Genomic DNA, 24,978 nt, shown 5'->3' on the forward strand with positions numbered 1-24,978 from the left:
TGGGTGGCATAACGCATGTCTGAGTGCGTGTGATCCATCTCTGGCCCCATGGCTTCAGGCAGCATAACCAGGGGAAAAGAATGACTTCACACTCAGCAGACTGCTGACGATACCAGCATGACAGCACTCGCACTTAACTGCTAACACACATATCACACGCGCACGCACACACACGCACGCACACACACACACACACACAGAAACACACGCACTCACGGACATCTTCTGTGTTTTTTATTTTAATAGAAAAACAAACAAAAAATTGAAAATAAAAGCAGATAGCAGATGTATCCAGGAATGATGACAGGAATGATGACAACAGAAATCTGATCAGGTCTGTGTCTCCACGGCAACCACACCTCTACCCCTTTACACTCAGCCCGCTCATGTGTGTGTGTGTGTGTGTGTGTGTGTGTGTGTGTGTGTGTGTGTGTGTGTGTGTGTGTGTGTGCCTGCAGAAAAAGAGGGTGACTCCACTCTCTGCCAGTAAGCTTCAATACTGCTGAGCTGGAGAGGCTGAGCTCATAATACAGAAGGGGTCATGATCATGAGCGACGCCGACGCCCAACACTGCAACAGAAACAGGAATACAATCATCACCTCCAACACAGAACACCTCTCTTCAATACACACTACAGTCTGATGGAAGAGGGGGGGGGTATGCTATCATGTGTGTGTATATTAATTAATATTTACAGGTACATGCAGCCGTGTGCCTGAATGACAGTATTTATTAACGTGAGTGTGTGTGGTCTCTCAACAGCCAGGTCTGGTGTGTCAGGGTGTATCTAAGAGGGTCGTTTGAGTTGAGACACAGAGACTGACCTACGCAGTGTTTAGCCTGCCTAACGTAGTGACGACAACGATGATAAACCAGGAGGGAGGCCAACAGAGTAACGAACGAAGAAAAGAACGAAAAAAATGGAAAACGAGCCAACTGGTTGTGACGGAACAGAATAAAAAATAAAAAAGGTCCTTGACTTCAAAAGGCTGGAGGAGTCCAGAGCTTCTAAATCAGCTACTCCCTCCCTCGTCTTTCTCTTATTAAAATATGAGCAATCTCTCCCCCCCTCCCTCCACTCTCTCCCTCACAGCCCAGTCCAGCCTTGCTGTGGCCCAGAGTTCACCTGTGGATTCTGGTGGGGTTATATAAGTGCAACCCCACCGCCTCTTCTTCCACGCCCAGCCCAGCATCCACACCACCGCCTCCTCCTCCTCCCCCAGCCCAGCATCCACCCCCCTTTTCGTCCACCTATGGCATCACACCAACCAGGATCCTGAAGGGGTACGTAAAACCATCCGTGTATATGTACTGTACGTCCAGAGACCATCTTTGTAGTTCTTTACATCCACAGCGTTGTAGTCTTGTAGGGGCTGTCGGCCAGGCAGGGCTGGACCAGGGGGTTTTGGGGACAGAGAGATGGGCACGGAGGGATGGAGGGCGTCCGTAATCCTAGCGAGGGGGAGCGGGGCTTCTGGTCCGACTGAAGTCAGCCCCATATGTCCACTTGTCATGGTGACAGCAAACCCGTCTCCTCCTCATCACTGCATCTCTCCCTCCACTCATCTGTCCATCTCTCCATCCTCCCCTCCACCGCCATCTGTCCATTCGGGGGCCCGGAGGATGAAACTCCGAGAGGGAGGGAGGGAGAGGGCACAGTCTCTGAGGATAGTGTTCTTTCTCACATTCTTCCTTCTTTCGCTCTCTCTCTCCGTCTGTCTGTCTCTCTCGCACACACTTTTCCACTCTTTCACTTGCATTCAAAATACTTTCTTTATAACACATTCAAAAACAAACACACACACGCCCGCACGCACACACACACACGCACACACACGCCCGCACGCACACACACACACACACACACTCAAACAAACACATATAGTTTCACATGCATACAAACGCTGCTTCAGCTGTACGTTTCTTACACACACACACACTTTCCCTCTCTCACACACACACACACTCTGAGGCTCTCGGTGGGGGTCAACTGCGGGGGCCTCTGTGCTATGTCCCATCTTCCTCCTCCTCCTCCCCCTCCGAACAGTAGTTGCGTCCCTGCAGAAGGACACGCGTGAGAGGAAGGGCAGGCGGGCAGGCAAAGAGAGATAGAAGAGGTGGATAGATAGAAAGAGAGAGAGACGGAGATAACATCAGTAATGCAGATCCAGAGGACTGATTTGACAGTAGTGTGCTTTAATAGGAGGGCACTGGGACGTCGTGTTGTTTCATGTCCTACATCAAGATGTAACGTTGGAGCTAACTCAACCATTTCCTGTTGCAGCCGGCATATACCCTCCCCAGAGGCTGGAGGGGAGTCTCTCTCAGGCCCGGGGTCTGGTTCATTTCAACAAGCTGTGCTCCCACTCTCTCATGCTCTAAAAGGCTGATTCGGTCGGTCGATTCTACGACTGAGAGATCATATCGTGGGAGTTTTATTTTGATAAAAAGCTAATACTTAGTCAGATCTCTCACAAAATGACCTCCGAAATATGTTCACAAAACATATGCCCTAAGAAGGCATCGTTTCAGTTTATTTCTGTAAAAAAATAAAAGGTGATGATAAACCCTGCCCTCTTTTCTCGATCCTCCAATCACACCTGTTGCTTCGCTCTGTCCATATTATGAGAAAATCACAAGAGGAGTTTTGCGATGACTGGTTATCTATGCAGTGCTCTACTGTAGTGTAGACAGCAGCTGTCTAGGCCTCAGACCCAGCTGTGTCTTTAAATGTCCTGAGACCTGACTCACCCTCATGCCCCCCTTTAGTGCACATATGCAGAGAGACACACACACACACACCTCACCTTCTCAATCTTCTCATCCAGCATCCTGAAAAACTCCTGCTGGCTCTCTGACGTATGAATACTGAGAGAGCGAGAGAGAGAGAGAGAGAGAGAGAGCAAGAGAGAGAGAGAGAGAGAAATAGGGAGAGAGAGAGGGAGATGGAGAGAAAGAGAGAGAGGAAGTTAGAGGGGGAGGAGGCGGGAGGCAACAAATACATCACGAGAATTTTCCATTACACCCCCCCCCCCCCCCCCCCCCCACACACACAAACATGCACTCACACAAGCACACGCACAAAGCCCCAGCTACAGTGGGAGGCTGAGGAACTAATTTGAATAATCATTTTATAGAGCATTCACACTGTAGTTTTTAATCCAAACTTCTACTGCCATCAGCCACTAAGCTTCATTCACACTGACAGTGACTGCCATGAAACATCATGCGCACGCACGCACACGCACACACACACACACACACACACACACACACACACACACACACACACACACACACACACACACACACACACACACACACACACACACACACACACACACACACACACACACACACACACACACACACACACACACACACACACACACACACACACACACACACACACACACACACACACACACACACACACACACACACACACACACACACACACACACACACACACACACACACACACACACACACGGTAGAACAGTAAAGTTAGTATATAGCAGGACAGTAGGCTGCATTGATAGCCAGAAGAAAAACGACAAAAAAAAAATATAAAGATCCAAGAGCTTGATGTTATTACCATACTGATTAGGAAATTCATCCTAAAGTCGTAGTTTATAAATAATATACGTCTCTCATCTCTCCAGTCTCTGGTGCACATTTATCCTCTACTACGGGCCTCATATATAAACAGATGGTGCATAAAAAGTGGCAAGGGTCAGAAGGAGGGTGAACTGTAATTAGAAGTCATAAGAGTTGATAAGGCAGACATGGTGGGGGTGTAAAGAAGTAACTGATAGCGTTGAGGCTAGACTGAATGATCGGAAGCTTCCAAGACTCAGTTTACAGTAAATGTTTTCAAATCTTGAATCTACATTCCAACGTGGCGCACGTGTTTCCGTTTGATTATGTACGAGTGCAATTAATCCAGTGGGACCGTTTCTGTGTAGTTGCAGCTAAAAGGTAAGGCTAAAAAAACATTATCGCCAAGGACAAGATGCTCTACCGTACCTACGGAAATCAGAGAGCATCCGCGTGACGCGTCATCGTGACATCATCGATCCACGCGTGTGTGAGTGAGCGAGCGCATGTGGCAGTTGGGCTAAGCTGTAACTAGTTACTCTAGTCTACAGATGTCCAGAAGATATGACCCCTTTTGGCAGCATATTAACCTAAGTGAGGATCATGGGAAAAGGTGCAATTCCAGTTACGCACTCAAAGGTTTCATTTGAAAAGGTGACAAACGTGGTGAAATATGTGACATCGCAAATGTCAGAAGCTTGGTTTGAGAAGCTCGTTCGAAGCTCTGCGCAGTAAAAACATGACATTTGGTGTCGGCGCCAGACACGGTGTGATGCATCAGTACGAACGTGGAAATTCAACCACGTCCATCTGTAAAACTGATAGTTGATAACAATCTAATGCTGTTTATTTATTGAATTAATTGAATCATAAACATAAAGCTAAGACTAGGTGTTACGTTTTTTTTATTACATACGCTCAACTTATTGCCGACTTGAATCAGTCCCATCACATCTGCATACCTATTACTTGTTTAAAATGTATCAAAAATAATCAAATATAATTGAATAGAACATGTTACATCTGATAATATGCATGTTTTACATCTCTGATGCTGCTGATCTCTTACTTAGGCTTGTTGACATTGGCGCCAGAGACCTCTTTGTGCTGTTTGCCTCTGTACTGCACACCGCTCTTCTCCTGGAGAAAACACACACACACACGCACACGCACACACACACACGCACACACGCCATTAGCTCTCTTTCCCACCACTGATAAAACAGCTATAAAACAAACAGTAAACAGTGAAACCACACGTCATCCTGAACACGCAGTAGCAAATCACCTCCCAGTCTAACATCTCTGCCACCACAGTAAGACCTGCGTTGAGACAGAGAAAATGAATATAGAGCATATTTACAAGTGAGTTATTCATATATAAAGTTGACCCTAACTAGGCAACGCTCCACTACAGGTTTGCCACGCTGCTGCCTGAGGAGGATGGGCCCTGTGACGCTGACATGTTACTGCAATTCTAATTTCGGTCTGTAAGTCGGTCTGAAAATACAGCAAACTGCACCTTTTTTAATTACAGCCTACTTTGCAACTAGACTTTTTCGGTCGGCTCATGTATATTCAGCAAATTCCTCCCCGAAAGGAAACACCTACAATAATGACAAGTGGTGAGCAACAAATACAGTTTTTACCATCATGTCTAGTGGCTGTGGGTTGAGGGCCTCGTCGGCTCTGAGCTACAGTACATCCATATTCAGAAGCATGATGCGAGCTGGGAGCCTAGAGGGAGGGGTGAGGGAGAGTCTGCCCTGAGCCTGGCCTGCGTCCAGGGCTGTTGGCTGGGCTGTGGGAGGCCAGGAGGCTGAGGGGAGGGGGGGGACTGACCTGCTTTACTGGACATGCAAACTAATACCTTTTTCACTGTACCTCAGTGATGTAAACAGGTACGCATCCTGCATCTCTGATGCATTAAAATCCGAAAGGACTCAGTAAACACACTATCAATGCAACCTGGGGACGCACATTATCCCCCCACCCCCCCCCCCCCCTCCCCATTTAATTTTTCATCCAATGCCACTGTCACCACAAATATTTTATTTCAACACGGATACAAACTTGGTATTGGTAAATAAACTCATGTGGCTGCTGTGTTCATACATACTGATGACCCGATGTTGCTTTACTGTCCAGGGGACATGCCATGTTGAAAGAATCTGTACATATCTCTGATACTTGGTCGAGTTTAGGAATTGTAGAGTAGAGGAATTGTAGGGGTGTAACAGAATGTAATCCGTTTATACAGGTCGCTCCCCACAGTTCCAAACCACGGATGAATTGCAAAATGTAACCATCACAGTGAGCTATTTCACATGATATTCTCTGCATCGTTTGAGTCTGCTGTTTGGGCGCATTACAGATTTAGTTTTGTCTATCATAGAAATGGATTAAACAGCAGCGGTGTGTCAGAATTGCGCACCACGGGGCATATGCTGGCATCAATACATTATAACTCTTTCATTACACTGGAGTGAGGAAAGCAGTTCCTCAGACATGACCCCTTATGAGAGCCACCTAGAACGATCAAATATGCCTAATTGATAACAGACAAGTAGGCCCTATGTGTTCTTTATGCTTTCAGCTAATATGTTGACGTTTTTCTTTCTGCTGATCCAAATAATTATCCAATCCGTGACTCAAAACCTAGATGTTGTGATGATTTGTGCTCTTGCAATTTAAGCATCCAGACTATTTTTCTTTGCAATCAAATGGTTAGACTGTGACATCTGCTGGCACTGTGCCAATTGTGGAGCATATACTGTACAGCCAATGTTTTCTAAATAAAGGTTTTCAAATTCAGGATTTCATTTCTTTTTCTTTTTCTATTTTCTTTTACAAAATAAATGGACATGTACATTATACATGAATATAACTACAAGTATAATCATATAGCATCAAACATGAGGTTAACACTACAGTTTGTCACTACTGTGGGCTGAAATCTATTAACACGTTGTTTTTCTGAATATAAATAGATACAAACCTTGTATTTTGGGTTAGAACTGGGCTGGGGATGGGTTTTCCACTACTTAGCCCATGAAGCATTTAAATGTAATTTTCTCCTGGTATCTGGATAGTCTCTGCAATGTTCTACTTGTAACAGCCGTGAAATATAACTATTGTGAAATATGACTTTGCTGTAAATATATTTTTATACAATAAGTATAGCAGAATATTTTGGAGCAGAAATGGTTAAAAAGACTTGGAAAGAAGCTCTCACATTCCACACACGCCAAGCCATGTTGTCTCTACCTGCTTGTGAGGCACCAGTGTATGTGTTTGTGTGCGTGCTCGTCTCTCTGTGTGTGTGTGTGTGTGTGTGTGTGTGTGTGTGTGTGTGTGCGTGCGTGCGTGCGTAGGGGGATGGAGGAGGATCTGTGGACATATGCATTTAGCACAAACATCAGTCTGTTTGCTTCTGCTGATGGACTGTAGGGAGTGGTATGTTCATGAAGGCCCGTCAGTGACTATGTGCCTGCCTGCGTGTGTGTGCATGCGTGTGCATGCGTACATGCATGTCTCACCAGGTTCTCCTGGTTGCGTGCGTTCACGCGATCCTCCTCTCCTCTCATGTACTTCACCTCCTCCACTCCCTTCATCTTGTACTCATCTGTGGAAGGAGGGGGAGACAAAATAAAGAGAGAGAGATGATTAAAGGAGTGACAGACAGAAAGGACAGGAGGTAATAAACTTTCTTCTCAAGCATCTAGAAGAAGGATCACCAGCAGGTCCTGCCGTCCGTCTCAATCAGTATGATCAGACAGTTTCAGCTAATAGGCCTCGCACGGAATGTTTGTGTAGTTATCTTTCTTCCAGTATGGCTGCCTGTAACCATTGGTAACCACTTTCGAAAGAAAAAGCATCATTTCTGTGCAGTGGTAGAGTAGGTAAAACACTGGAAAAGCACGATATTACTGTTCTACTGTGACTTGTTTACAAGATCCAGTAATAACACACCAATTTATCAACCACTGTTTTGCACATAGCAATAGTTACAAAACAATGGTTGCTATGTTACAGGCAGCCATGTTGGAAGACAGAGAACTACACAGTTATTCTGTGCAGGAATGGGAGTGACTGGCTCTGTGCTGGCATGGCTGACATCCTACCTCGATAACCGCTCCTACCAGGTAGAGATCATGGAGAGGAACCCTGTCGGCACCCGCGCAACCTTCGGACGGGTGTCCCCCAGGGCTCGGTCCTTGGACCCCTGCTCTTCTCCCTCTACACCAAATCTCTGGGTAACATTATCATGTCTCATGCCTTCTCGTATCATTGCTATGCCGATGATACTCAACTCTTCCTCTCCTTTCCTCCCTCAGATATGCATGTCTCTGAGCGGATCTCGGCCTGTCTGTCCAAAATCTCCGCCTGGATGACGACCAACCACCTCAAACTGAACCTAAGCAAAACAGAATTGCTTCACCTGCCGGCCAAATCCTCCCCGCTGACCGACCTTTCAATCACAGTGGAAAATGTAGCCGTGGCCTTGTCCCCGACCGCCAAGAACCTTGGTGTAGTCCTTGATGATCGGCTGAACTTCTCTGCTCACATCGCCGCAACGACCAAGACCTGAGATTCCTCCTGAGCAATGTCAGAAGGATCCACCCCTTCCTGACAAAAGAAGCCACCCAACTCCTTGTCCAATCAACTGTCATGTCTTGCCTCGACTACTGCAATGCACTGCTCGCTGGTCCGACCACCGCCACCAAGCCTCTTCAACACGCGGGGCGTGGCGGATTGGGGTGCCGTGGGGATGAGTCCCCCCCCCCCGAGGGAGTTGCATTGGGTGATCTGTAGCTGTGGTGTGTGGACTGTCGGCCGGTCTAGTATGAGGGGAAGAGTGACAGTGCATCTCAAGTAGAAGTATTGGAACAGTCACTCAGTAATCCACTGAGCTGAAGCAAGCTATAGTGCAGCCACAAATTACACCCAGATGGTAAAGTTACAATTACAGTATATTATTTTTGGGGAGTATTTGTCACTTTGAAAAATGTACTGGCCTTTTTCAACGGAACATCGTGACCTCTGTGGATTTGAAATTCATTAAATGATTTTTCATGCGAGTTAATACACCATAAAACAATCTATATCAACATTAATTCTCTCTATCTCAATGTAATTAATGATGATGATAAACATGTCGTTCTCAGCCGTCGAGAATTGAACCTCTGATTCTTGAGTTTGGATGCGCTGCAGTGCAGGCTGTGGAGCAGCGGTAATTGCTTTGAAAGGAAGCGTTCTCCTGATGGCTATAGTGGAGCTGGGCAGTAAGAAGGAATGTCTTTTGTAATGTCTGTGGCAATATCATTTTATTTTTATATTCTGTTTTTATTATTTTATTATTTCAATTTGATCTATTATTGTCATTGTCATTATTGTAATAAGTTACTGTCCTGTGATATGTTTATGTATTATTATTGTATTGTGTTGTGTCTTGTTTCATGTGATTTTTTTTTTATAATAATAATAATAAATCAATTCTTCTGTTGCACCGGCTGGGTGTGATGAAGCTGAATGTCAGCACTGAATTCAGCGTACCCACGTGCAACTTTATGTATAACATTTAGACTTCACATATTGCACCGTCTAAAAAATAAAAATAAGCCTACAGTCCTACACACACAGCCCTGAGCAATCGAGAGGACATTCTTGAATGCGTCCCATCTATGGCACTTAGTGTCCTTGTTGGGGACACACCGATACAACTTTTTCACTGCCGATACCCCATTTTAGCCTGATATCGGGGCCAATATCCGATTCCAGTAAAGGTATGGGTGCATCCAGTCCCTGTCGTCTTAGGGACAGGCAATGACATTGCCACCTTGAGGGACTGCCCTATGCTGAAAATAAGAAGGCAGGTTTACATTCAAACTATTCAGGAAATACCACACTGACCTATATAGGAAAACAGCCTTTAGCTACGTCAGCTCGGCAGGCCAGGGGCCGCTCACTGACGTTACAGAGGCCGGCAGCAGGTCCCAGACCCGGAGTCTGAGAAACACTAGTGTCATCACGTCACAGCAGTACTACCAGTGACTAATGAAGTGATTCCTATGAACTCAGTGCAAGTTACTGTGACGACCCCCACTTCACCTGCAAATGGGGAGTCTTCTGACTCAAAGAGCATGGTAGAGTGGGTAGGTCGTTACCCCAATTTGAAGCACCTGTGCAGTGCAGAGAGCTGCCTGCAGCACCAGTGATTATATTTGATATATTTTAATATGACAAACAAAAGCACCATAAAGGTGGGCAGTGAACTAGAATTAGACGAGTCTAGTTGTCTGTAGCTATCAGCTACTCAGAGAGAGAGAGAGAGAGAGAAAGAGAGAGAAGAGAAATAAAGCTGTTGAAAGGGCCGTCTAAAATGTAGAATGTAATGCAGAGATAGAGAGAGAGAGAAAAAGAGGAAAAAAAGCTGTTGAAAGACAAGTAAGACAGTCAACAAATGTAGAATCAGAAAGACAGAGGAAGAGAAAGAGAGGAAGAGAAAGAGAAAGCGGGGGGAGAGAATGCACAGTATAGTTAAATGTGTGTATGTGAGGTAATGCAGAGAAAAGAGGCAGAGAATGGGGGAAGGAGAGAGAGAACGCTGAAAGGGATTAAAGATCAATTAAAATGCTTCTAGGCTACATGGGCAGCTTATAGACAGCTTAGAATGTTAAGACTTGCTCTACAACAGTGTGTGAGCGGTAGCACTAACACAAGACTGCATCAACCCACCCTACACCGTGCACCTTCATTGTATTAGGGCCAGGGTGTGATTCAAAGGTTTCATCACAATACGATATTATAATTATTGATTCTTTGGACAACGATACGATATTTGCCGATATCACAAAGTCTGTGACACGATTCCATTCCATTCGGGGGCCTGCGATCAATACAAGATGGTATCATATGCCCATTTACCACAAGCAGTTACATTTATATCAACTCACAAAATATATCAACTCATATCATTTATATCAACTCAGCAGTCAGTGTCAATATGATGCCGGGGTCACAGTTACATAGACATGACGTCCATCCATCTCCAGTGGTAGTGACTCGCTCTGCGCTCATTACCGTTTTAATCAAATTCTTAACTTGTACAGACTCATACCGAGTCTCACTGGAGTGCCGTCTCCATGGGGTCACATATTTCGGCCTCGAGAGTATGCAGTAGCTCATGAGATGACGTCCTTCTCAACAACACTGAGGCCTCAAGTGAAATATGGAAATGACAGCTGTGCTATTTTAGAGTTGTACAGTAGTTCCGTCTTTGTGGAAAAAGATTCACGATTTTTGTTTGTCATATGCACAGTAAAAACAGACAGACAAATCGTACTTTGCTAGTCCCCCCTTCACACAGAATCACAAAATATAGACTTAAAACTAGAATAAAAAATATCAAGAAAAAGTTGAATGCTAAAATAAAGAATCTTAGTAGAAAAATAAGGCATGAGTGACATAGTAACAGTATTGCACATTTCAGTTCTGTGAGGGCTGCGGGTGTGTGTGGGTCACAAGCAGATAATAGGGACTCTTTAAGTTATCAGTGTAACGAATAACCACTAAACTGCTTACGCAGACATTAACACATTAAATGTGTTGAGTGCCAACAACGAGTAAACTCGTTTTTATGATAATTATTTCTTTTATTCGCTATTGGCATTCATAATTCATCCAGGAAGCCTCCGGGAGCCAGCTGGACCCTGTCTGATATTGCAACGCCTCAATACCGCCGCCTGGTGGATTTCGGGCGAGTTACACTCCACTCGAAACCGGAAGTGGGGCTCTGTGCATCGGGGAAAAAGCTCCGCCAGTGATATGTTGTTACGTGGATCAATATACACACTCGAGTGCATTTGATCTCTTTCGAGACGCAATAATCAATATGCTTTCGGCGTTTATTGCATCATACAAACGGAAAATGGATCTAGCAGATCGACGTCAAATAATTGGAATCTTTTTCCTCCAGTCTCATCGGGCACAGGTAAGAGGACCCTAACGTTATTTCCAGCTCGATTGTCCATGTATTTAATTGCAATCTGTCCGATCAACGTATGGTGTCTTACTAAAGAAAGCCGTTACTGACAGTCAAGGAATCATAAACGACCCCCCCCCCTTTCCTTCACGCATGGAGCATAATGTATAGCGATCATATGCATTTGAAAATTTTAATATAGCGTGTATAGGGACTAAACGGCAATCGATAATTTATAATACGCGTCGGGGCCTATAGCGCGCATTCTAGGAATTACTGCTAAACAGTCTAAAAACACTTATATTCTCGACGGTAATAACACGACAATGTATGAACGTTCCCACATCCTGAACGATAGATACCCGATGTAATGTCGATATAGCTATAATATTTAAAAAGTTATAGCCCTGCAAAGAAGGTGAGCCACTCCATAGGGTTACAGCGCTGGCAGAGGGTGGTAAAGATGGGCATAATGCATGGCACCAAATGTGTTAAGGAGAAGGGGAAAAATAAACAACACAAAACAACCTTTTGCATGAGTATTTAAGAAAATAAATCAAGTCCAAAAAACAGGACAATACTCGTGTATATTGGGCATGCAATTCCAACGTAGGCCCAGGGAGACCCAGACAGCTCATAGCGAGTGTTTAGAACGGGGATCAAAGGATCCACGAGATATCTCGTTTTTGGCACTCAATGAGTTAAAGATGATGATGATATGGATCGATGTTTTCACTTTGCACCGATGATATCGGATCGCCGATCGTTGGATCGATCCGGATCGATTGATCATTACACCCCTGCCTTGCAGCACAGTTAAGCTAATCTGACACTGAACGACACCAACCGTAGCAAGCTTCAGAGGACATGCCACCCACAATAACATACACTAAGAATACAAACAGTAGCAGCACCCACTGCTTTCATGACAATAAGCAAAGGTTTCTGGCTGTAGGATCATTTGGAATGTTGGATATTCTGTCCTACAATGTAAAGGATTAGGCTATTTAACGCTGGGTTGAAAGCACCGTATAAACATTTGTAGTTTTCATAAAATATGGTAAAAAAATACTATTCCTTATTGTCTTTACAGGTTAAATGCACTTCAAATGAAGGGGAGATATAGACAGTGAGGACAAGGAGACACATTGAAGATAGACTTTTGAACCTTGATAAATGGACTGTGGAAAAGGAGGCATAACCCAACATTAGGAATATGTTCCTGATGTTTTGTACACTGTGGATATCACAAAATCTCCTTAGGTATAGAAAATGTTAATACAATTGATGTTCATTGGCCTTCATGGTAATAGGACATTTTATTTCAAACTACATTTGCAAGGAGGAACCTTTGAGAGAAAAAAAGACAAGTCACGATTCACAATACCAAAAAAGCCCATGATAGACAAACTATGAATATCAATATATTGGTTAGTGCTTGATGGAATCGTGTATAGAAATGGTGAAAGTTGTAAGAAATGATGGTCATTACAACCTACATAAACCTTCTAATGTCCTTAACACATTCGGGGCCAACCACGTATAAATACGTGTTTCGGATCCAACGCTTGACGGCCAACCACGTATATATACATGGTAAGGTTGTTTTGGCTTTTATTCCATTGTAATATCCTACTCAATGTTACCCTGCGGCACTTCAGATTTACCCTACTCTTGGAATTCGGAAAAGTGCATTACCGGCCAGATCCTCGTAGGGGCGCTGTCTCGATAATGTAGTGTTCCCTGTTACAGACCGTTTTTTTTTTTTTTTGTATGAATGGAATTTTCTGTTAGCCTAAAGCTATGCGTGTAGCCGATGGCCTGGAATAGTTTTTGGGACGCTGAATTCAGTGTGCAGTAAAGGAATATATCATCAGCCAATGGACATATGGATCTACCAGATGGCGATCGATAACTGGGAAATCCTTTTTGGGATCCAACCGGCCACAGGTAAGAGCTTTTTCACGTAAATTACATGCTGATCAGGCCTTGTTATCATACTCAACCAGCCGATCAGCTAATAAGGCTACTGAGGCTAATGCCGTTATTGGTAATCAATAATCAGAAACGACGTCCCCCGCCCCCCCATTTCATGCATTCATGGTGGACCATGATACCGACAATATGCATTTTGAGTTTTAGCTCTAGCTTGTCTATAGCCGAAACGCCATTCGATTTAACGTTATTAGCTTAGCACCCTTTATCTCGCGTTCCAGGAAATACCCCAGAACATTCTGCTATAACGTTCATATTCACGACGCTATAAAATGGGAACGTATTGACGAATTTGTTTTTTATTTAAGGCATATTGAAGGGACGGTTTAGAGCAGGGGTCTCAAATTCAATTTACCTGGGGGCCGCTGGAGGTAGAGTCTGGGTGAGGCTGGGCCGCATCAAATATTCCACACAAAAAGGGTTTCAAGTATTTATTTTTATGGAAATGTATGGTTGAAACATGCAAACGTTCAAACGCACACACACTAATAAGCACTTTTTAAGCGGGGGGTCCCCCACCAGGAGATTTTGTGTTACAAAGACTTCATTTCCTGCATTCTGGTGCAGGAATTGTTTTATTTGTACCCTTTAAATGCCAGTGTTTGTGATGACATGACTGCAACAAAAAAAAAAAAAAAAAAAAAAAAAAAAAAATTAGATTTTTATTTTTTTTGGGGGAAATCATCTGGGGGTCCGCAAAATATCATCCCGCGGGCCGCGAGTTTGAGACCCCTGGTTTAGAGTGTCAATTGAGAATGGACAGATAGCAATAATATAAAGTATAGATTTAGCTCTACAAACAGCCTCACGCACAATGAAAGTTTGTTTTGATATGCTGGCCGTATAGAGTGAGATTAGACGGATCCCAATGGCCCCAAATGTGTTAAAGGAACATGCCAACATTATGGGAAATGCAAGTCCAGGCTAGCTTTCTACTGAACGCACAGAGAGGAAATTGGTATCTATCTTGTCTGACTCTGGAGAAGATGGTAAGTGTTTTTTCCATCATGTTGGTGTGTTCCTTTAAAGGGGACATGCATTGCTATTCCTTGCACTATTTGGGCAACTTTACACAATTCCTGAGAGTCTATGGAACACATCTGTACATTCTTTTTCAAAAAAAATCATTGTTTTATATTTTTGATCAAGTACTCAAAAGCATAATTTTTCAGCCTCAGGATTTCAGGCTATTTTTGGATGGGCTCCGCCCATAAGTGGGTGATAAGTCACCCACAGTCTGCGACTGGCAGAGAGAGAGAGAGAGAGAGAGAGAGAGAGACACGGAGCATAAAGTTATCTCTCCACTGCTTCCCCCGCACGGTCCAGGTTGTGTGCAAATGTGTGTGTGCCACTGCTTCCCCGCGTGCGGTTTGTTTCCCCGACAGAAGCTCCCGTCTCTCTCTCCCTCTCTATCTCTCTCCCTCTCTATCTCTCTCTCCCTCGCTGTTCTCTGCCTCGCTCTGTTTGAGGAAGTGAAGATATTTCCACTCGCTCTGCTGTCGCTGTCAACCATAGAGGGGGCGTTAGTTATGCAAATCAGTACCCTATTCACGTCAGCAATACCGTCAAATCAGAACGGCTTAGTTGAGTGAGGGAAGATCTTGTGAACTCGAGACTAGACTGATGAGTCAATATGGTAATTAGAGACACAGACCCATTGATACTAACCCCTATTGCTATAAAACATAGCTAAATACTGGAAAAAGCCATTTATAATGCATGTCCCCTTTAAGACTACAACTCTACCCTGGCTTTCATTCACAACTAAAACAGGTGACATTTCTTCTGACTTGCTGAGCACTTCGCATTTTACTCATAAACCAGCCTACAGGCTGATGCGCGCACACGCACACTCACGCACACACGCATGTGGAGACAAGGGCAAATAAACACCCCTGGCTTATCAGTTCCATAATGTGTATTTTGCCTCCAATCAGGGAAGTAGAAGAGAGAGGGAGGGGTAGCCTGCCCTATACAAATCGGTCTGTCTGCCTGTCTGCATGTCTGCTTGCCTCAACCTGTACCAAGCCCATGGCCCCACTCCACTTTCTGCCTCTCCGTCATTCTCACTCCATCCTCTGTTCCTGTGCATGTTTGACAAGTCTTTTTTTTTTTTTCAAGAGGGATCACCTGTGTGTGTGTGTGCATCCGCCATGTGCGTCATTGTAGAGTGAACACCACAGGCATCATCGTTCTCTAACAGACTGACATGGTTGATTAGGAGGTGGAGAGAGAGAGAGAGAGAGAGAGAGAGAGAGAGACACACACACAATGTCTTGGATGACAGAAAGAGAGGGGGGAGACGAGAGAGCGAGAGCAATAGAAAGAGAAACAAAGTCCATCTACTTTTCTGCTGCTTGTCTCTGGAATGTAAACACACTAGAACAGAGCGACTCCTGTCTCAACTTGCCCACACACACACACACACACACACACACACACACACACACACACACACACACACACACACACACACACACACACACACACACACACACACACACACACACACACACACACACACACACACACACACACACACACACACACACACACACACACACACACACACACACACACACACACACACACACACACACACACACACACACACACACACACACACACACACACACACAGGCTGATGGGGCAGTAGCAGGAAACAGAGCTGAGAGACATTTCCTCCTCGCTCCTTAATATGAAAAAGACCAATTCCTCCACTTACATTTTCAAACTAGATATTCGGTACCTTAGCCTGGTCAAAACTAGATATTCGGTACCTTAGCCTGGTCCAAAATAGATATTCTCTACCTTAGCCTGGTCCAAACTAGATATTCTCTACCTCGCCGTGGTCCAAACTAGATATTATCTACCTCGCCGTGGTCCAAACTAGATATTCTCTACCTTAGCCTGGTCCAAACTAGATATTCTCTACCTTAGCCTGGTCCAAACTAGATATTCTCTACCTTAGCCTGGTCCAAACTAGATATTCTCTACCTTAGCCTGGTCCAAACTAGATATTCTCTACCTCGCCCTGGTTTAAAGTGAGGGGGGAATCGCTGCTGTAAAACCTTGTAATTTTTTTTATTTTTATTTCTACAAACATTTAACAGTTTTTGAATGGGTTTCATGAGTCTTATGGTAAAGAATAATGAAGACTCCTTGGTCCCCAGCTGTAACACGCTAGCTATACATCACATACTGGTGTATTTAATCCCCTGCATGTATTTAATATCTTTAACCACTATCCCTCGAGAGGTCCCTTGCCTCTTGCCATGTCATGACTGTAAATACGAATCTGTTCTGTTTGTTATGAGGCTTTGTTCCAGCAACAGCAACATCTTTCTCCCTAAGTACCGGTATTAACACTTTAACTGCCGGAAAACGCTTTACAGCGTCATTCCCGGCCATGCTCAAGTTGCCGAAGGACGCTTTACAGCATCTTTAATATCAATATTTCAAAAATCTGCGATCGGATTCATATTTCCCCTCCGCTGGCCTGAGATCCACCAGGAGGACCCACTGAGCTCTCTGGCGGTTCAGGAGCGCCATCTGGTGGCCGATCGGCGCAATCGCCAAACAGGAAGTGCTATGGAGGTTGTGCTGGTCGGCCATATTACTTCCGGGCACTCGGTTTGGCTGCCGGCACTCGCTCGTCACAATATAATAGCGATCCATTGCCAATAACTCGATAAACAACATGATTTGGACGTATATAGTATTATACAAGCTGGAAATGGTTCATCAGGATAAACATCCCATAATCGAAAACGGTCTACACCACGCTGATCGTCCAACGGCGCGAGGAAGATCCGGTGAGATTCAGCGTTATTCTTGAACGTGTTCCATATAAACTGTTATGATGAACATATGACCCACTCTGGATGAATCATCTAACGCTGCCCATGGAATTATAAACGATCCCCCGCCCATCCGGTCATCATCAGATCATACGTAGATCATTCTAGAAGTACGTCCAATTGAAATTTTTTATATCGCCCCAATTGCCATCAAACTGTATTTCATCATCAATATAATGCATTTGGGGCTATAGATCACGTTCTGGAGAAAGCTGCAGAAAGAGATGAAAACATACTTATACATTAGACCATACTTTACTATGAATATGTGAATTAAAAAGTTTAACGTTGCTACACAATGAACAATACATATAGGACTTTGAATGGGCCCTAATAATGGCAATGTATACGCAATAGAATTTAAAAAGTTATAGCCATGCAAAGAAGGGGTACTTATCCATAGACAAATAGAGCTGGCAACCCATGGTATAGCATGAATTTAACCTCCGGCACCCATAGTGTTAAAAGAATGTCATTCTGAAATTTCATTGGTTGAGTCATGATATGCCCCATTCCTATTCTTAGCTAAATCAGTGAATTTAACATGATGGGGATAGTTAGATCAAAGCCGTACAGCTCAGCTCACACCCATCAACATTCATCAGATCAGAGGGAAAAAGATTGTCATGCAGTGTGTGTGTGTGTGTGTGTGTGTGTGTGTTGGTCTGCAGTGACAGGCAGCAATGTTTAACTGAGACAGTCATCTCGACCAAAGCGATGGGGGGGGGTGGGGGGCTAGTTTCAGGGGAGGAGAGAAAGAGAGAGGGAAAGGGATGGAATAAGAGGGAGAGGAAGCGATAAGAGATGAAGAGAGAGAGAGATGGAGGCAGTCTTCTATTTTGAGAAGCAGGGATCCTGTGATGTGGACATCTTTCTCTTCTTTTTATTTTAATTTTTTACTTACATTTTTATTTTCAGTTTCTTGATTTACAAACAAACATCCACGTACAATATTACAATTGGCGGTCAAATTATAAAAGACAGTACAATACAATTCGACAGATAAGAACTAAAATATATAGCTGATAGTAGAAAATAATATCAAAATCAAATGAAGAGTTGACATAAAATAAATTAACAAAAAAAATATATATATATATATAAAAGAATATAGTGACATGGGTTCTTTGGTACCTTCATAGTTCATTTTCATTGGACATCTTTCTCATCTCTCATTAGAGACAGGAACTCTGTGCTGATCTTTAGGTGCTGAATATGTGTGTGTGTGTGTGTGTGTTTCTTGCTCATGTGTTTTCTAATTCACTTTGCAGTGTATGTTTGAGTCATCACTTTTGTCATTTTGCACTTTATTGTCCATCCTTGTGGCTTGTGTGTGTGTCTGTCTATGTCTGTGTCTCTGTTTGGTTCGTCTGTGTCTCTGTTTGGTTTGTCTGTGTCTCTGTTTGGTTTGTCCGTGTCTCTGTTTGGTTTGTCCGTGTCTCTGTTTGGTTTGTCCGTGTCTCTGTTTGGTTTGTCTGTGTCTCTGTTTGGTTCGTCCGTGTCTCTGTTTGGTTCGTCTGTGTCTCTGTTTGGTTCGTCCGTGTCTCTGTTTGGTTCGTCTGTGTCTCTGTTTGGTTTGTCCGTGTCTCTGTTTGGTTTGTCTGTGTCTCTGTTTGGTTTGTCCGTGTCTCTGTTTGGTTTGTCCGTGTCTCTGTTTGGTTTGTCTGCGTCTCTGTTTGGTTTGTCCGTGTCTCTGTTTGGTTTGTCCGTGTCTCCGTTTGGTTTGTCTGGATCTCTCCCCCGGTGCTGCTGTGTCATTCTGTCCTCCCTGTTGTCCATCAGACAAGTCCTGCCTCAGAACCAGACTAGCTCCAAACCCTCACAGGCCTGGCCATGACATTTCGCGCATGCACACGCACACACGCACAACCTATTATTAACTCAAGTCGCCGTCTCGGTGCCATCAGATGTCCGGTGGTGAGTGGCGATGATGATGACGGCAGAGTCCACGCGGGATCACATGACCCATTATCTACATACGGGCTAAGCTACTTTCAGCCTCTCTGGTACCATCGGGCTTAAACCATTTAGCGGACCACTTAATCAAACCAGGAGACGACGCATGTCACCAAGTAAACAGTGAAACTGATACACGAAGATGTGCATCAACCGCCCAAACAGAATAAATACACACAACCTGCTACTACACGCAAACACACTCCCGACTGTGACTATTGCAGACATCAATAGGACGATGTGGTGGAGAGTGTTGCTGTTTTTCTCTCTGCGACCTCCAGTGTTTGTGTAAGAGAGCTTGGCGTTTCCGGTTATTGTGTGAGACGAGCGAGAGGGGGGCGAGGGCTACTAGCCGGAGTCCGACATTGGAGGGACAGTCGCATTAAGTGGGGCAGACAATACACAAACACAGACATACAAGCAAACACACACACATGGGCACACACACAGACCCACACAGGGTAACTCTTCACTGGCATGTAGGGTTGTGCAAAATTAGGACTGGCCCTCTCGTACAAAAAAAATCAATCTTTCCTCCCCTATCGCAAGAATTACACCAAATTGATTTAACAATCAGGGGGGTGGGAAGGGAACTTGTGGAATAATTACACAGAGCGAGAAATTAACACCAGAACGGTAAATTGTGTCTGTGGCTGGAAAAACGTGTCTCCTCTACTCAAGGACTTGGCAGGTATAAACAACCAGACTCCCTTCTAATCTGAAATTCAATTTGGCTGGGAGAACAATGAGAGTGTCTGGTGAGCTGATGAATCGACTAGCCACAGCGGACCGACCGGAGGATGAAAAATTAGTTTCCTGTCCTGATTACACTGTAAATTAAGAGCAGCAGAAAAAGGGAGGCAGGAACAGGAGAGTTAGAAAGCTGGAGAGGTAGAAGGAAACGTGGGAGAGAGAGAGGGTTGGGGGGTGGGGGTCTCATCAGGGGCTGTGGCCTGGCTGACTCTAATCCACACTATATATCCAGGTCAAAGCAGCCTCCTCGCCTCTGCCCTCCTCAGCACACACACACAGCCAGTTGATAGTATAATAATCTGTTGGGTCTACCACCGTACATACTGAAAACACACGCCCACCAACACACACACACACACACACGCCCACACACACACACACACACACACACACACACACACACACACACACACACACACACACACACACACACACACACACACACACACACACACACACACACACACACACACACACACACACACACACACACACACACACACACACACACACACTCTATATATTTTATTGTATCCTATAGCATGCATTAATTTCCTTACCTACCGTCCACTGCATACCTATCCTTAACCTAATCCTAATTCTAACATTAACCCTATTTAGCTCATCTGTCTATCCCTATGGAGATGTGGTTCTCACACGGATAGAAGAACACACAAACACAGGACAGACACAGTCCTGTCCAGCCGCCTGCCACTGTGGATACCCGTCAAGCACAATGATGGACAAAGAGACTCAGAGAGAGGGGATGGGGGGGAGACACAAGGCCATGACCTAATGTGATGCTGGATGAGAGAGGGAAAGATGAAGAGAGGGAACACTGGGAGAGAAAGAGAGAAGGAGAACGGAAGGGAGGGGGCAGAGCAAAGTAGTAGAGAGACTGTGTGCTGCTAAGATACGGATTTGTTTGATATTTGAATATTATATGTACATATTGACCTTAACTCATTCTGTGCCAAACCAGAGATTTCTCGTGTTTCGAATCCAACCGTTGAGCGCCAAACCGGAGATTTCTCGGGTTTTGATCCTTTTTTAGATTTTCCTTATTCTAAACACTCGCGCGGACCTGCCTGTGTCTCCCTGGCACCGCTGCCTACGTTAAAATGGCAATGACGATCGAATCCCGACAGGTGGCAGTATCGCCTACCTTTTGAACTGGGTCTCTAAGGTGTCTCTCAGTGCCTCTGTGCCTCTGGCTGAAGGAATCCCCTCCCCCACAAAGTGAAGCAGCACACAGCCATCTGTCGCGGATTGGCTCGCCTGAAACCTATTGTTTTCCGTATTCTAGCCAGGCCCAAGGCACAGCGGTAATGACGATCGCGATGGAACTACTGGGATTATTCATTTTGGAGTACCTTCTTACAAAGGTAAGGTCTATTTTACCGAACCTAAAACATGCTTTTGTATTGATCACAGCGTCGTATTTTACCGAACCTAAAACATGCTGTTGGTAACAATTGCAGCTTCGTAAAACGACCCCCCCCTTGATGACTTTGTGAAGACACATCTATATGGTATATACCTTTGATTTGGAAATAATATAGGTTTCAGGCGAGCAACCTGAACGACTTGCGCATATGCATATAACATGTCATATCTCGGCACGGTGGTGTAGTGGTTAACACTGTCGCCTCACAGCAAGAAGGTGCAGGGTTCGATTCCCGCTTGGGGACCAGGTTTCCGCGATGCCAGGTACCCAGGTGGGGGATCTCCCAGGCCTTTCTGTGTGGAGTTTGCATGTTCTCCCCGTGCTCGCAAGGGTTCTCCCCCCCACCCCCCCGATAAGAGAAACCCAATGGAAAAACATGCACAACAGATCGCTGACGCTGTCGCATCCCTGACAAAGACGGGCAGGAGCATTTGGATTGGTCCCCGGGCGCGCCCTGTCTGCTCCCGGCAGCCCTTGGGGGGAAAGGACGACGGGATGGGTTAAGAGCAGAGCTCAATCGCATCGGCGACCCTGAGAGACAATTGCATTTGTGTGTGTATTCCTCTGTGTGTGTGTGCCGCCCATTGCATGTCGTTGCATGCCGAATAAAAACCTCTCTCTAAAGAGGTCCTGCATTATTATTATTATTATATTATCTCGCGATCTAGAAAACGAGACTGGATTATTTTGAAACGTGGCGAAGTTTAGCGTGGAATAGCGCACAAACAAAAGTATGTAGAAATTAACTGGTTTGTCAGTGTTGGACTATAAATAGTGCCTGTCAAATGAGCCATACTATCGTCTCCATAGCTATAATATAGAATATACGATGTGTCCGCAAACATTGTGAAAATGGTCAATAACACTGGCGCCAGGGAGTAAAGATGGGAAAACAGCTGGGCAGTCAATGAGTTAACACTGTAACTCTATGTTTTATCTATGATCTAGTATGTCTACATAGTATATTGACATTGTTACTATAACTTCCCTTTATTCTATGAACCAATGTCTGCTTGATGTCTAATGCCTGTTCTTTTATACTTGTCCAGGGATTACGGATGAAAACGAACCTTCTTGGCTAAATCTGGTATATTTATTTTTATGTGCATTGTCCCTGTCAAATAGACAAATAAACTAAACTAAACTAAAACTGAGATGGAGAGGGAGGGAGGGAGGGAGGGAGGGAGGGAGGGAGGGAGGGGAGAAGGAAAAGGAGGCCTTGAGCAGGGAAAGGGAAGAGGAGATGCAGATGAACACAGAGGGGAAAACAGAGAAGATAAGAGCAGCCTCAGTACATGTCATCCGTCTTTCCTCTCTCAAGGAACTCAGCCCTCATCAGAGGGAGGGGTTTGAGATAGGCCACCACAACACTTCCGGGATTCTAAAACCAGGGAGGAGATAGCGGGGGGAGAAAATGAATGAATGTGGATGAGAGCCTTGATGTAAGTGGTTGCAGCTACGGCTGTGGGGGTGCTAGAGACATGATCGAATAGACTTTTATGCGCCTGAGTCTCCTGAACACGGCGCAACCTATTCCAAAATCGATCAGAACTAAATCGGACGCGCTAAAGTCCCCTTTTCAGCACCTACTCCCCATACGCATGCGCAGATTGCCAACGGAGTCTGAACCGCGCGCAAATGAATGTTGAATGTTCCATCAGAGGGGGGGAGCTTGTGGTGGTAGTGTGAGCGGCTATAGACCACTGCACTTAAATATAAACATTAGTCTACCTGGAGACTCAATGAGGTAATTGTAGATGTCGCCATAAGACGCATCTGGCCATTGAGTGGGATAATTTTTCCATTATCCTGTTCGGCTGAAAGGACACTGGCCATCGAAGCAGGCACAAGCTCCCCCCCTCTGATGGAACATTCAACATTAATTCGCGCACGGTTCAGACTCTGTTGGCAATCTGCGCATGCGTATGGGGAGTAGGTGCTGAAAAGGGGACTTTAGCGTGGCCGATTGAGTTCTGATCGATTTGGAATAGGTTGCGCCGTGTTCAGGAGACTCAGGCGCATAAAAGTCTATTCGATCATGTCTCTAGCACCCCCACAGCCGTAGCTGCAACCACTTACATCAAGGCTCTCATCCACATTCATTAATTTGCTCCCCCCGCTATCTCCTCCCTGATTTCAATGTAACGCGGAAGTGCAGTGGTCTAGGTCAATTGGAAATGAGACTAGAGGGGTAGAAAAGATTGAAGAAGGGAAGAGGGTGGGTGGATGGACAGGCGGACAGATGGATGTACAGAAGGGATAGATGGGATAGATAGATGGGAGGGAGGGAGAGATAGATAGATGGAGGAAATAGGAGAGAACAAGACTAAGCAAACCTAGTTAACACGACAAAGGGTTAACCCTTTCACAACCACACCACAGAAGGTTAACCCTTTCACTACCACACTACAGACGGTTAACCGTCTGTAGTGTGGTAGTGAAAGGTTAACCTTCTGTAGTGTGGTAGTGAAAGGGTTAAGCCAGGCCGGTATACAGTACATGCCAGTGAGGATAAGTTACTCCAGTGTCCAAAGAGGCTGAGTGTGTAGCGTCAGCTCATGTCAGAATCTGTGATAAGGCAAGGTGACACGTGTCACGCTTTATTTTGCTCAACCGAAGTTGGCATTTTGTTTGTGCAGCTTTGCGGTCGTCTGATGCCTAGTGCAGGCAACGACACTGACGCATGCGTGTTTCAATAATGGGGAGTCAGTCACTCAGCCACTCACTCAGTCTCTCAGTCACTCAGTCCCTCTGGGTCGGGCCAAGAAAAGGCAAAAGGGTCTGTTATTTTCTCCCAAAACACTACATGGCACCAGGTTTTATTTCAATGCTTTCTCAGTATGACACTATTAACCTACCTGTTCCCATCCAATGTGGGCATGACATTGTTTGAGAAAAAAATACATCATAATCACAGTAGTCCTGTAAAACTGAAACTGTGTCCGAAATATGAAATTGTGATCAAATGTTTTTAAAATAGAGGTTGAGAAACTGATTCGATATTTGTCTTTTTGAAGTGTTGACTTTTAAAGCAAATGTCCTTAGTTTCAGACTATGCCGTTGCACCCTTCTGGTCTAGTAGAGTTTGCTGAGTGGGTCTTAACACATGCTGCGCCACTCGTTATTGGCCGCCATGCGTTGAGCGCCAGAAACGAGTTAACTCATTTTTGGGATCGTTATTTCGTTTATTTGCTATATATCTATTCATAATTCATAGCTGCAGCCTCTGGTATCCCCTTCAGAGCCTGTCTGAGCTGGCAGACGGTCAACACCGCCCTCTACTGCCAGGCGGAGCTATTGCATCTCATTCAAAATGGGATGGTGTGTTTTAGGAGGCGATCTGAGCCGGGCTGGCGGGGTTAAATATTCAGGCGAGCCACTT

The 24,978-nt window shown here is 44.8% G+C and overlaps 1 protein-coding gene across 4 annotated transcripts in view; it reads right to left on the reverse strand.

The window, feature by feature from the left end:
• Nucleotides 1–219: 219 nt before the first annotated feature.
• The window catches only part of LOC311223105 (uncharacterized protein C1orf21 homolog), a 94,833-nt gene continuing 70,074 nt past the window's right edge, over nucleotides 220–24,978 (reverse strand). For 3 of the 4 annotated variants that reach the window (XM_084307847.1, XM_084307849.1, XM_084307848.1), the window contains exons 3-6: nucleotides 7,141–7,226; nucleotides 4,671–4,741; nucleotides 2,804–2,869; nucleotides 220–2,059 (exon numbers count right to left, since the gene is read on the reverse strand). In XM_084307847.1, the coding sequence (XP_084163973.1) occupies nucleotides 1,762–2,059; nucleotides 2,804–2,869; nucleotides 4,671–4,741; nucleotides 7,141–7,226 (521 nt within the window). In that variant the 3' untranslated portion in view covers nucleotides 220–1,761. The remainder of the gene's footprint in view (nucleotides 2,060–2,803; nucleotides 2,870–4,670; nucleotides 4,742–7,140; nucleotides 7,227–24,978) is intronic. The other variant, XM_084307850.1, reaches the window with a different exon arrangement.

The sequence above is a fragment of the Notolepis coatsorum genome (genome assembly GCF_963971535.1).
Source record: "Notolepis coatsorum genome assembly, chromosome: 2".
NCBI lineage: Eukaryota > Metazoa > Chordata > Actinopteri > Aulopiformes > Paralepididae > Notolepis > Notolepis coatsorum.